The 13,078-nt window shown below is 43.8% G+C and overlaps 1 protein-coding gene and 1 pseudogene across 1 annotated transcript; both read right to left on the bottom strand.

Moving 5' to 3' along the window:
• Positions 1-209: 209 nt before the first annotated feature.
• Positions 210-7,530, bottom strand: LOC100735545 (ORM1-like protein 2; annotated as a pseudogene).
• Positions 6,718-13,077, bottom strand: LOC100735271 (high mobility group nucleosome-binding domain-containing protein 4). Its single transcript, XM_005003294.4, has 2 exons — positions 12,921-13,077; positions 6,718-8,272 (listed from the first exon to the last, which is right to left on the bottom strand). The coding sequence occupies exon 2, from the start codon at positions 8,194-8,196 to the stop codon at positions 7,927-7,929; it is 270 nt and encodes an 89-aa protein (XP_005003351.1). The 5' UTR covers positions 8,197-8,272; positions 12,921-13,077; the 3' UTR covers positions 6,718-7,926.
• Between the last annotated feature and the right edge of the window lies 1 nt (position 13,078).

Raw genomic sequence — 13,078 nt, 5'->3', positions numbered from 1 at the left:
GACTGGACTCTTAACCTCATTTACCTTGATAATCTTGCCTCTTTGCCCAAGGGTCCCATTTTCCAATCTCTTCCCTTCCTGAATTTGGGAATGGTTGTATAATTCTCAGGGTTTCAAGACACAGAAGATAATTTGAAGCAGGGAAAGACGTTTGGTCCTTCGCTCCAGCGCCTTCTCTATTCCTATGGCATTGTCCTTGGCCCTATCCCTCAATATTTATTAATGCCAAAGAGACAAACCCCGTAGAACTGGGGCGACGCAGGCAGCAGTACGTTAAACAGTGAGGCAGTGTTGATGCGGAAGTGGGCATACTTGGTGTGGAAGCTGGCCAGGCTGTGGCGTACACTAGGAGAAAGGTGCTAAGGAACTTTTGGGAAGAAGTAAACTGGAGCCCCTAGTCCATTTGCTCCCAGCATGTCAGTGGGTGAGCCTTTCCTTGGTCCGGGATCTCAAAGGGTGCTCCTTTCACGGTGTCTCGGGAGACACACATTGTGGGTGACACTAGACAGGGTCCAGCTACAGGAATGCTGAGGAAGGGGATGCTGAGTGGAAGCATGTGTGCCAGTCCTACCAAGAGGATGCAGGCAGATGTCTCGACTATTTATCACTCACATGTTGGGGTTTACTTCACTGTGTGCCACCCCCACATTTATCTTGCCAACCTCAAGAGCTGGTGCAGCCAGGGGTGAGGCTCCTCCACCCCCAGCCAGCTTTCCCACACCTGCCCTTCTGCCTCAATTTGATATTTCATGATGTTGGCAATTTCAAAATCCTCTCTTCTAGCTATTTTTAAATAGCCAATTAGTTGTAGTGAGTTATCTGTGCTACAGAAATTGGAAATCATTCCTCCTAACCAACTCTCACTTCAAGAATCTAAAAAAATTATCATTTAGCTATCGAAACAATTAACATTCTTGAACAGAAACAATATCCCTGTGAAGTTTGTGTTGCTTCAGAGAAACTAAAATCTTACATTTTGTAAATGACAACTTTCTCTCTGGATTAAATTGCCACTTCATTACTACCCACACTTTTTAATCAGGAATTACAATTGTTTTGTTTGTAGAATATTGTTATTTACATTTGATAGTTTCCTAGTGGTATTTTGAAAGTTCCTTAATTTGCTGAGATGCACAGATTATTATTTCTTGAGTGGATTACATTTGAAATGTATACCAATGATCCTTAGAAGTTTTAAAAATGAAGAAACTTTTTTTTTTTTTTTTGTCTTTTTAAGACACTGTCTCACTATGCAGTTCAGGTTGGCTTCAACTCACTTTGTTATCTAGACTGGCCTTGACCTCACAGCAATCTTCCTGGCTCAGCCTCCTGAGTGCTGGGATTACAAACCACCACACCTAGCTAAAAATGAAGAAACTTTGAGACCCTGGAGTTAGAGACCTTGGTCTTTTTCTGGATTTTACAAATTAATTACAATCTGGCAGGTGGTCGGGGGTGGGAAGGGGGTAGGGTGGCGTTTGTGGAAATAAAATTATGCATGAAATCACTGGGCACACACAGTGTTTGGCAAACAATGAGTACTTAAGAATTATCTTTGCCAGGTATAATATTGGATGCCTGTTATGGAGGACCTGGCCGAGATCCCCAACTGCCTCTATGAAGGGTACACAAAAAGGATGAAATAAGAAACAGACAGATTTAGTAGCATATGATGGGGGGGCTGAGAGGTCAGTGCCTCAGGATGGGCGGCCACTATTTATTAGCCAGTGTAGGGGAGGGAGTAGGTCGATTTTTTCCTGGAACCTGCTGAGGCTATGGTAGAATGTGCAAATTTAAGGTCAAAAGGAAACAAGCCAAGATTACTCCCACACCTCGTGCTTATCTCATTAACCAAGAGAGGAAGGTGAGTTCCGCATTCCAAAACCTGCCCACAAGGCAGGCAGGGCCAAGAGAGGTTAGGTCAGATAGATACTAGATATTATGGGTCGATTTACAATTTGTGGTCCCCAGATTGAAAGCCAGCAAGCCCAGGAGTCTAGGAGGTTGAGGCAAGAGGATTGCAAGTCCCAGCTCAGCCTGGAAAACAGGAATTTACTGACACCTTAGCAATTTATTGACATCAAAATAAACAAATAAATTTTTAAAAAGGGCTGGGGATGTAGCTCTGTACAAAGATCCAAGGTTGATTCAATCTCTAGTACTGTTGGAAAACAAAAAAGAAACTATCTTTTATTATAGTAAAAAAAAAAAAGAGTAACTTGTCTGATTCGACAAATAATTTATTGAACATTGATATCTATGCCAGTGTTGTCACTCTCACTAGAAGACTTTCTCCTCCTCTTGCCTGACCAACTCCCATGAGCCTGTTTCTCTCTTCAGGTGTCAGTATGTTCCAGGACACTTCATCATCACATCACCATTAGGGCTCCAGCAGTGTCATGACAGAACACACACCACTGCCTGGTCACTTATCTGTCCCAGACTTTGGGCTCTGCGTGAACAAATAAAGTTTTTTTTGACCCTGATCTGTTTTCTGGCAAAGAGAAAGCACAGGTATTTGTTTTTACTATTTGTAAAAACTATTTGTTTTTACTGAGTAAAATGGAGTAGAAATAGTTAAAGCACTGTATCTCAGTTACTTTTCTCTCCGCTGAGACAAAGTAACAAATACCAGAGTTAAAGGAGAAAGCTTTACTGCAGCTCACAGTTGGCAGAAGTTTCAATTGTTTGGAATGGCAGAGGACAAACAGTTCATGGTGGGCAGAGGGCAGCAAAGCAGAAGGGAGTAAGTAGGGAACTAGCAAGGAGCAAGTGACCCCAACAGCCCTGTTTCTGCCCCTTATATTCTCTCCAGGCTGCAGGCCCTTTGGGCAGGTAGCACTCACACCCAGGGAGGGCCTACCTACTATCCACAGCCAGAACCACCAAACCAATCAGTGAACTAATTTAGTAATCACATTTTAAAAAATCTTTTTATTGGTACCGGAGATCGAACTCGCAACCACCTGCTTGTAAGGGAGGTGCTTATGCCGCTGAGCTAAATCTCCAACCCCAAATCACATACTCTTGATTCCAGCATCACACACTTAATCTCAGAATCACTCACTCTAGATCTGGCTGCCTCTAAAAAGCCCCACCTATGACTATTTGATGTTTTGAGGGACATCTAGACACATGCCATAATAAGCAGAAAGATATTTTTCCTTCTTCAACTTTCCAGTCATGATTAAGTGCTGGTAAATATGAAATATTTTTTTTTCAAATTTCCAGTCGATTTTCATGCATCATAATGCTAAGGTGGGCTTGGTGGTACATGCCTGTGATTCCAGCATTTGGAGGCTGAGGCAGGAGGATCACCATGAGTTTGAGGCTGGCCTGAACTATGCAGCAAGACCCTGTCTCAAAAAATAAAATCAAGCAATCAATCAGTCAGTCAATCAATATGCTAATTTGTGGAGGCTGGGGATTTAGCTCAGCGGCATAAGCACCTGCCTTGCAAGCAGGCAGTCGTGAGTTCGATCCCTGGTACCAGAAAAAGAAAAGAAAAGAAAAAAAATATGCTAATTTAGAATATTATAATTCTAGAGCCCGGTGTGGTGGCTCATGCCTGTAATCCCAGCACTCAGGAGGCTGAGGTGGGAGGATTGTTTCGAGTTTGAGACCAGCCTGGGCTACAAAGTGAGCTCAAGGCCAGCCTGAATTGCATAGCGAGACCCTGTCTCAAAAAAGACAAAAAAAAAAAAAAAAAAAAAAAAAAAAAAAAAAAGAAAAGAAAATTATAATTATTTCCTTATACTATCTTTAATTCCTTAGGAAATGTTGCAAACATGTTTTTGATATAGGGGAATGAAACTCCTGACCTATAATATGGCTGGTATGAGTTCTTGTTCTCTAAAAGCAAAGAATGAATTTTAGGAACAACAGCAGTTAAGAGTGGAATATATTTATTTAGAGAAAGAAAGCTTCTTCTGAATGAGTTGCCAGGGACTCTGTCTTTTTATGGAGGAAAATCATGAGGTTAGATGGCCCAAGGTGTGGAAAAATAAGGTGAGCATAAAGCGGGACAGAACTGTGGTCAACCAATAAGATTAATTGTTCAGGTAAAATTGATTAAATTAGGAACAAATGGGGGAGCAGTAAGCTCGCATGCTTAACACCAGTGACAACAGAGTCTTCCTGTAGGAGGGTGGGACTTCCTCAGGGTGGTAGAGAACCCTTTGCACCTTAGGATGTGAGTTTATTTGCTTTGCCTTTTGTTTTGAGATTTGGCCCACAGCAAGGAGGTGGTTGTCTCTTGAAGGCTGCAAGGCTGCAAGGTATCTGAACTTCTGCACTGGCTCCTTTGAGGGCTCAGCCCCGTCTGACCTCCTATAGTATTTCTAACTAACTCAGCTCCCCGTGACACTTTCTTGCTTTCCTACTGGAAGTTTATTTCTCAAAGGTCTAGAGGTTCACAAGTTAATGTCAAGGCTCCTGCAGATTTGCTGTCTGGTGAGGTTCTGATCTCTGTGCCAAGATGGTGTCTCCCGTGCTGCGTCCTCCAGGGGTGGGAGCAGGAGTGCTGTTCACACACAGAAGAGCAGAAGGAAGTGACTCACTCCTGCACAGCACCCCCACCCACAGCTGCACTAAACCACTGCTGCATAAACACCTCCCATTCAGCCCACTGCTCAACACTGTTGAATTAGGGTTAAAGTTTCCAACACACACACGGGGTGGGGCAGAGACCCGTAAGCTTTCTTGGAAGCCTGTCTGTGCTCATATCACACATCTCTTCTCTTCCTTTTCATTGCCTCCTCCCAGGTCCAAGAAATCAGTGTATTGCTGGACTATCACGGCTGTCTCCCTGGTTTTTCTCCTGCTTTTCCAGCAGCCATACACTCACACACACACACACACACACACACACACACGCAATTTTTTTTTTTTTTTTTTGTAATTTTGTAGTTCAAAACTCCAATGTCATCCTATTCATTTTAGAGAAAAACTACAACCTCCAGAATCCTTCACTTGCCTTAGTTCAGGGTGGCCTTGAACTCACTATGTAGCTCAGAGTGGCCCCAAACTTTCAGTGATTATCCTCCCTCAGCCTCTTGAGTCCTAAGTAGTTTAGTCACTTTTGCTTCAGCACACATTTCCACCCAAAATATTGGCACTTATTATTGGCTTTTTGGTTTGCTTTGTTTTGTTTTTGTCTTTTTGAGATAGGGTTTCACTGTGCAGTTCAAGTTGGACTTGAACTCACTTTGTAGCCCAGGCTGGCCTCAAACTCACAGTGATCCTCCTGCCTCGGTCTCCTGAATGCTAGGATTATAGGTGTATACCACCATGTCCACTCAGCACTTATTATCATTAATCCTTCTTTCTAGAATTATTTCCCCCTCAGATTGCTTTTCTTTCTTTTTTTTTTTTTTTGAGACAGGGTCTCACTATGCAGTGGAAGCTGGCCTGGAACTCCTGTTGGAAGTATGGCATGGGGCACCATGCCCATCCTCTTTTACTTCATTAAGGGGTCTTCTCAAATGTCATCTCATCAAAGACTTCCTCTAACATTCTAAATAGCATAGACCTACATTACCTAATTTCCCCTGTTGCATAAATATGTGCATTTTCTCTACTTTCTTCCAATCTATAACATAAAACTAAAGAGAGGACAGACACTGTTGTTTACTACAGTATCCGTATTACCTGAACTATAAAGAAATGAAAGCAGGCAAGGTGCCAAAGGGGTTTTAGGCAGAAGAATCATGCATTTGAGGCTATATAATGAATTGGAGGACAGTGCGACCCTGTCCAAAAAAATGAAAGAGGAAAGAATAAAAGGCATAAGGACTGAGGAAAAAAATGTATACACAGGACATACAATTACCTGTAGAAACTCACAAGCAGGCCTGAGATTAAAAAAATCACAAGACTATACAGATGTGGGGCGACTGCAGGAGAGAACCAGGCAGTGTCTCCTGAGATCCATGCCATGTTGGAACTTAGGATGCTGGGCAACAAAGCAACCCACTCCCTTCCCTGGTAGGCAGCCATGAACCTACTGAGAATCAAACATTCTCCCTATCACCACCATTAGAAATTGGGATGCAGAGGTCTGAGCATCTCTTGAGAGGATGACTGTAGGCAATATAGCAAATATGAGGGATTTCCTTCTACTGTCTCTTTGAAGGCAAATATTTTTATCACTGTTTTGTTCTGATTAATTGTATTGTTCTATTCAATACTCTGTTTTAATAGGTTTTATAATGTTCTGTATTTGGTTTGATTTTGCTATACCTGATTGAAAGGACAAATATTGTAAAGATAATGAGATATACTATGGTACCTATTACTGTTATCCTGGTTACCTGTTGTGAAGTTCTGTACCAATTTCACTGCATTGTCTTGATTGGCTTTATTCTGTCTTGTTCTGTTGTATTTTACTATCTTCAAAATTAAAAAAAAAGAACAATAAAGAATAATATACAGATATGAGTATTAATGAGAGTTTAGCAAGGCTGCTTGATACAAACACTGAAATTAACATTAGCTAACACTAGAAAATGTAATTGAAACATGCCATATAGAATAACTTTAAATAATACAAATTCTCTAGGAAATATGAACAAAAGACATTTATGAAGAAAGTAATCAAATTATCGAAAGGTGTTTAAATGGCCTAAATAAATAGAGAGCTACCATGTTCATGGATTGGAAGATCCAATATTTAAAGGTAACATCACTCACCAAATTAATCTATAGAGTCAACACAAATACAATAAAAATTGCAATGTATTTTATTTTAGAACTTGTCAACCTAATTCTAGATGTTGTCAGGGAGAACAAATGAGTAAAAGGCTACAAGACAGTCCCAAGAAAGACAGATTTGGTGATGATATTAGGGGTGGGATTGGTCAATGTCACAATAAAATGTAGAGGCATCTTGGTTTTTATTAAGACTGCTTTCTGAAATTATAGTAATTAGGACTGTATTGTACTGCCACAAAGTTAGACAAACTGATAGGAGATATTAACAGACCCACAGAAGCACAAAAACTGGATTAGGAAAGAGCCAGTGTTAGGGATCAATAGGGAAGAGAGCAATTTTTCCATAAAGGGCACTGAGACTAATATTTACCCAGACAGAAAAAAATATTAGGATGAATTTCTACCTTACACTTGTCACAAAAATCAGTTCAGGGCAGTAAAGAATATCTTGAGACTTTGGGTAGGGAATGATCTCTTCAAGCCAACTTCTATCCAGCTTTAGAAGGTGCTTTATAAACAGTTCCTCCCAGTAAGATGTGGGCAGCAATCTACAGCGCTTTACAACTTCCAAACTGCCCTCCCGCAAAGCCGCTGTAAAAGTCGACAAAGCCATTTGCTGCAGCTCCGAAAGGGAAAAGTTCACACAGGGGTGGACCTGGCACAGGAGGCACACAGGAGCTTTTCAGGGGCCCACTCTGCCATGAAAGGACTTGGGCTAAGACCTACAAGATTCCTCAACAGAGTGCCACAGCCAAAGGACAGAAATCTTGGCCCATGAGCGACACCATCTCGAGATGACACCAGGAAGGCTGAGTACATGGAGCTGCCACAGCGATCTGAGGGTGCCAAGGCCACACCAAGGCTCTTGGTTAATGCAGTCACGTTGGTGCTGAGGGCCGCAGGGCGGAGGAGACGCCAAGCATCTTCCTCGCACTGTAAGGCTCCTGCGGCAGCGACAGACTCTTTCTTTCCTGGGAACCAAGAATGATCTTCAACCTCCAGGACAGAAAATCCGAGCTCCCCGCTTCGGTCCAGCGTCTCAGACAGCAATCTAACAGTGGTATTTCCTTCCCCTTTCCACGCGACAACAAAGGGGGCTGTGTGCTAACAACTTAAAAAGCATCAAAGTTCTACACGTTTGTAAAACTCGATTAAAAATAGTATTATTTCTAGCTGCTGAGTCACTGGCAGGGCAGGGCTGTGCAGAGCGCACCCTCACTCGGCTCCCTCCGAGCCGGCCGCCTTCTGGGAGCGCACGGCGGAGCCCTCGGGGTTCCCGGCGGGGCTGTGCCCGCCCTTGCCCTCTCCTGCTTTCCTCTTCCTCCCTCTGCGCTGCTTTTCCCCCTTCGCAGGGACCTTCTTCGGCTTGGGCTCTGGCTTAGGAGGGGCAGGCTTAGCAGACAACCGCGCCGACCTCCTCTGCGGCTCATCCTTCACCTTAGCTTTGTCTGCTTTCGTGTCTCCTTTGGCCTTTCTCTTCGGCATGGTGGCAATGCCCGGAGGCTCACCAGTCCCGGGCACTGGGTGCTTCTGCCTTTCTCCCACTGCACCTGGAGAAGTTCTTAAATGAGACACAAAAAGTGTAAACCACACAAGGAAAGATGGATAAGTTTGACACTAAAAATCAAACGTAGGCAGGCATGGTGGCGCACAACTATAATCTGGAGGCCTATATCAGGAGGCTAAGGCAGGAGGATCACCTGAGTGGTTTGTGACCACCTGGACTAGTAGCAAGACCCTGTCTCATAGAACCAAAAACAAACAAATAAAAAATGCAAACCTGCAAACCACCCCAATGCCTTTCAATAGGACATTTGATAGTATCTATACAAAAGAATACTATTCAGCAGCTGAAAAGGATTATAGCTAAATGTGGATAAATCTCAATGCTGAGCAAAAAAAAAATAAGCGTGTTATAGAAAGTTATGTACAGAATTCAAAATATGATAAACATGTACAGTAAAATTTCATTACAGTAAAAGCCATATTACCATTAATGTCCCCCCAAACATTCCCCCTTGCCTCAAACACAATTATCCCATCCTTGATATTCTCTGAAGTAGTTCTGGAGGTGATCTTTTGTGTCTTTAGTTGTGCTGTTGTATCTACCTCACTGTACAAAAAGGATTCAAAACCTTTATCTCTCAAAGTCATCTTGACTCAGGAAAAGCTAGAAGTTGCATGGTAGCAGAGCTTCTAAATAAGGTGGATGAGAAAACACCGTAATGTTTTTATTTGACAGAAATTGCTGTAAACAAGGAATGACAGTGAAAATTTAAATTAAAAAAAAAATTGAAAACCAGGTGTGGTGGCGCACACCTGTGATCACAACACAGGAAAATGAGACAGGAGGATCCCTGCAAGTTTGAGACCAGCCTGGGCACCCAAGGCCAGTTTGAACTGCATAGCGAGACCCTGTCTCAAAAAGATAAAAAAAAAAATTATTGATAAAAGACACACTGTCATTCATCTCTCTCAAAATACCCAAACCAAATCGGGTATGGTAGCTTGCCTGTAATCCCAGCACTCAGGAGGCTGAGGCAGGAGCATCGTAGTGAGTTCGAGACCAGCCTGGGCTACAAAGTGAGTTTGAGGCAAGCCTGAACTGCATAGTGAGACCCTGTTTCAAAAGACCAAGAGAGAGAGAGAGAGAGAGAGAGAGAGAGAGAGAAGCTATAAGGGGGAGCACATGTCTGATGTATTCTATTTCTTAGGTAAAAAAATGTAAGTGCCTGCTCAAGAGAATACAATATAAAAATGGAATATGATCAGATTTGTACAAGTAGGAATAAAAATGATTTGAGTTTGTCTAAGTACGAAGTGGGCATTTGGCTGGCATTCAGGGTACCACATGACTGTCTGAAAGCTTTCGGCCAAGATTAGCTTGTTGGTACCACCTGCTCCATCATTAAAAACATTTCCTGGAAAGTTCTGTAGCCATGCGTTTCCCCAACTCTACAATTTTATGAACTCATTGTCATGTCGGTAAATTGTTCCAGAGTTTCACCTTTTGCTGGACCTCACCATTTAAATGCCATGGTCATAAACAGGCAAGTTTAGATTTGAGTTACATATCACAAAGCTGACAAAGTGATCACCTGTAAATGGTGCTAAAACATGATTCTCTAGAATTTCCAGAAATGTTGCGTTTTTCCTTCTTTTTTGTAGAAGACAGGGAGAGATGAGAATTAGCAAATTAGTAAATGAGAAGATCAGCAGACCAGAATGGGAGTTGTTATTTCCCCTGGTGCTGTGAGAGGCATGCTGGGGACAGGAACTAAGACGGAGAAAAGAAATGGCTCTGCTTTCGTGGAACAGCTCTTCACTGAAAAGCCAACGTGAAGTGAGCTGGAACCTTCTCTTCTCTCACATCCTCTCCTCTTGCCTTCTTTTCAGAATGACTGAATTACTGAGAGACCACTAAGTCTTGGTGCCACTGACTTCCCCACAGTGGTAGCAAGGCACAGCGGTTCCACTGAGCCAGCCAGAGCTGCCCACACTCTTCATAAGACAGCCTCCACAGATATATGTGAATGGATGACTAATGTGTGTCCCTTTCCCCCTCTCCCAAAGGCACACTAACTAAAGAAATGTGTTAATGTTAACAATTCTTATAGAACAAAAGATTTTAGCCAGGTGTAGTGGGACACACCTGTGATTCCAGCACTTGGAAGGCAAGGCAAGAGGATCACTGTTGAGTTTGAGGCCAGCCTGGGCTACAAAGAGAATTCAAGGCCAGCCTGAATTACACAGTGAGTCTCTATCTCTAAATAAATAAATAAACAAATAACTAGAACAAAAGGTTTTAGAGCCCAGCCTGGTGGTACACGCCTGTAATTCTAGCACTAGGGTGGCTGAGGCAGAAGGATCTCTGGGAGTTCCCAGCTTGAACTACATAGCCAGACCCTGTGTCAAAATCAAAAAACAAAAACATGCAGGTTTGGACACAATACAGCAAAAAGAATTTCTAAAAAAAAAAAAAAAAAAAATTGAGAAGAATGCCAGAGTGTAGGTCAGCTGTATGGTTAACAGTGTGACCAGAAAGGAATGTGGGATAGAAAGATTCTTATGAACTCCCTATGTAGCCCAGACTGGCCATGAGTTCTCAACAATCCTCTTGCCTGAGCCTCCCAAGTGCTCCAAATGCCAATCTAATGGAAAAATATGCTGTCCCTCAGTAGCCTCAGAAGAGAAAAGATACCTGCTCAATCCTTATTATGAAGACTTGCATTTTTTCATTGGAAAAGATCTGGAGGTTTAAAGTAATTGACAGTAACAGCTTTTAAAAAGAGAAAACAGTAAATAAAAAAGCAATAGTATTTTTCCTCTCAACAAAACATCCACATGATAAATCAGGATACAAATGTGCTACAGTCATCCATAAGAATAATTTTAGAGAAGTGTGTCAGTAACAAGGTAGTATTACAGACTTGTTACCCCCTCAAATTTGTATGTTATAGTTATAACTCACATTACCCCAGGCTGTGACTGCATTTGAAAATAGCATCTTTAATGAGGTAAAGAAGATATGATCAGTCCTCTGAATGAGTTCTTATCCACTATGGCCAATGTCCTCATAAGAACAAACTGGGACATGAGGAACAGAGATGATTTTGTGAGGATGTAATAAGAAATCTCAAAGGAAACTAAATCTGTTGACATCTTGATCTTGGCCTTCTAGACTCCAGAACTGTGAGAAAATAAATTTCTTTCGTTTCAGCCACCTAGACTTGCGGCATTGTATTACGACAGTACTAGCCAACTAATACGGAGGGAATAGTGTAGCAGCTCAGCAACTTGGGACACATCTCGGATTAGGTTAATTCTAAGGTCGCACTGTTTTCAAAAGTTGCTTTCTCTTGCACAGCAAGTCTGTTTCAACTACAGACCAAATCTCACCTCTCCCACTGCTCACAGCCCCACCGTCCCTTGTCACATCAAGCAAGGCGCTGTGGAGCTGTATCCCTTTATTCCTTGACGGCTGCTGAACAGGGTTTCTGGGAGGCAGTTCTAACTCTGGGAAGCTCAACCTCACACCAAAATCAGAAAGCTATCCTCACCCTGCCTGATACTTCTGGAGACAGTGCCTTGGGGTTGAAGAGAAGACCTAGAAGGTTACTGACACCACACTTAGAAAGGACAAGTATATAGTATAAAAGATACAATAAAACAAAAGGTTCCTGTGCAAGATGCGGTGTGCTAGAGGGACAGAAAGTCACGTAGCGCCAGGCACTCTCCGAGTTCTCCATCTCCCAAAGTATTCAGATCTAAGATAAGCTTCCTTTGGAGATGATTGAGAATGGGAAATGACGGAAGAAAGGTGAAAAGGAGCAGGGAGTCTAGAAGGGTGAGGTTGCTGCTGGATCACAGAAGAATGTATCATCTGAAGGGTGAGCCCTAAACTCACAAACATCTGGTCATCTTCGTCCAGCAGTCTGGGGCACTCAGTTTCCCAGCTGCACTATTCCTACCCACTGGTAGGAGAGACAAGAGAGGGACAAGAGGACACTTTCTTGTTACCTCCTGAGGTCCTGGGACCTTTGCCCTCTTTCAGAGTACCGAGTAACTTGCTTCTATTTTTGGATGGCACAGAAGTGATTCTGAATGAAAACTATTGCAAAGATTGATCTTGAGCACACGGAATGCTTACTGTTGTGCTGGCCACGGTGTTACCTTATCAAGAGAAATAGCATGAAGAAGCACTAAGGGGACTTTTAGAGAAAGTATTAAATTGAAGGAGTAACTGGGTTGGGAAAGGCAACGCCTCTGTAAACCCATGTTTAAAATGACATATAGCAAACAGCTCTCTGCATAAAGAGAGCCCTTTCTTATGATCCAAAGAGGTCCCATTCCTATCAGTCATGGGTGATGACCTAAGTGCTAAAACATTTAAAGAGGGGATCCGAGGGTGCCCCTGTCGCCGCGGGAGACGGAAGAGCCTGGCGGATCCGGGAACCAGGACGCGGGCCGTGTGCGAGAGCGAGGTCCGATGTGAGCCGCCGCCGCGGGGCTCTTCTCAAGTCGCGACGCCCGCGGTGCCCGTTTCTCCCTGGGTACCGATGCTCCCTCCAGAGGGCTCGGCCCGTGTGTCCTGGCGGGGTGCAGCGGGGCCAAGGGCCGGCCAGGTCTCCGCCGCCACCGCCGCTCGGCCCTCGTTGCCCTCCCCGCCCACCCGGCCGCCCTGCCCGGCCCGGCCCCGCGGCGCCCACCTGAGTCCACCGCTCCCCCGCCAGCGGCGCCCGGGACTGCAAAGGCCGTGGAGCCGGCGCCGCGGGAACAGGAAGGGGATGAGGATGCGCTTCCGGGGCTGCAGCCGCCCGCGCCGAACCGGGCAGGCCCGGAACAGCCCCCCGAGGCCTGCAGCCCG

The sequence above is a fragment of the Cavia porcellus genome, unplaced genomic scaffold, assembly GCF_034190915.1.
Source record: "Cavia porcellus strain 051 isolate PalLab524CR breed Dunkin Hartley unplaced genomic scaffold, mCavPor4.1 scaffold_13, whole genome shotgun sequence".
NCBI lineage: Eukaryota > Metazoa > Chordata > Mammalia > Rodentia > Caviidae > Cavia > Cavia porcellus.
Note: the sequence above shows the minus strand (reverse complement) of the source record. Positions and strands in the feature narration are given on the sequence as shown.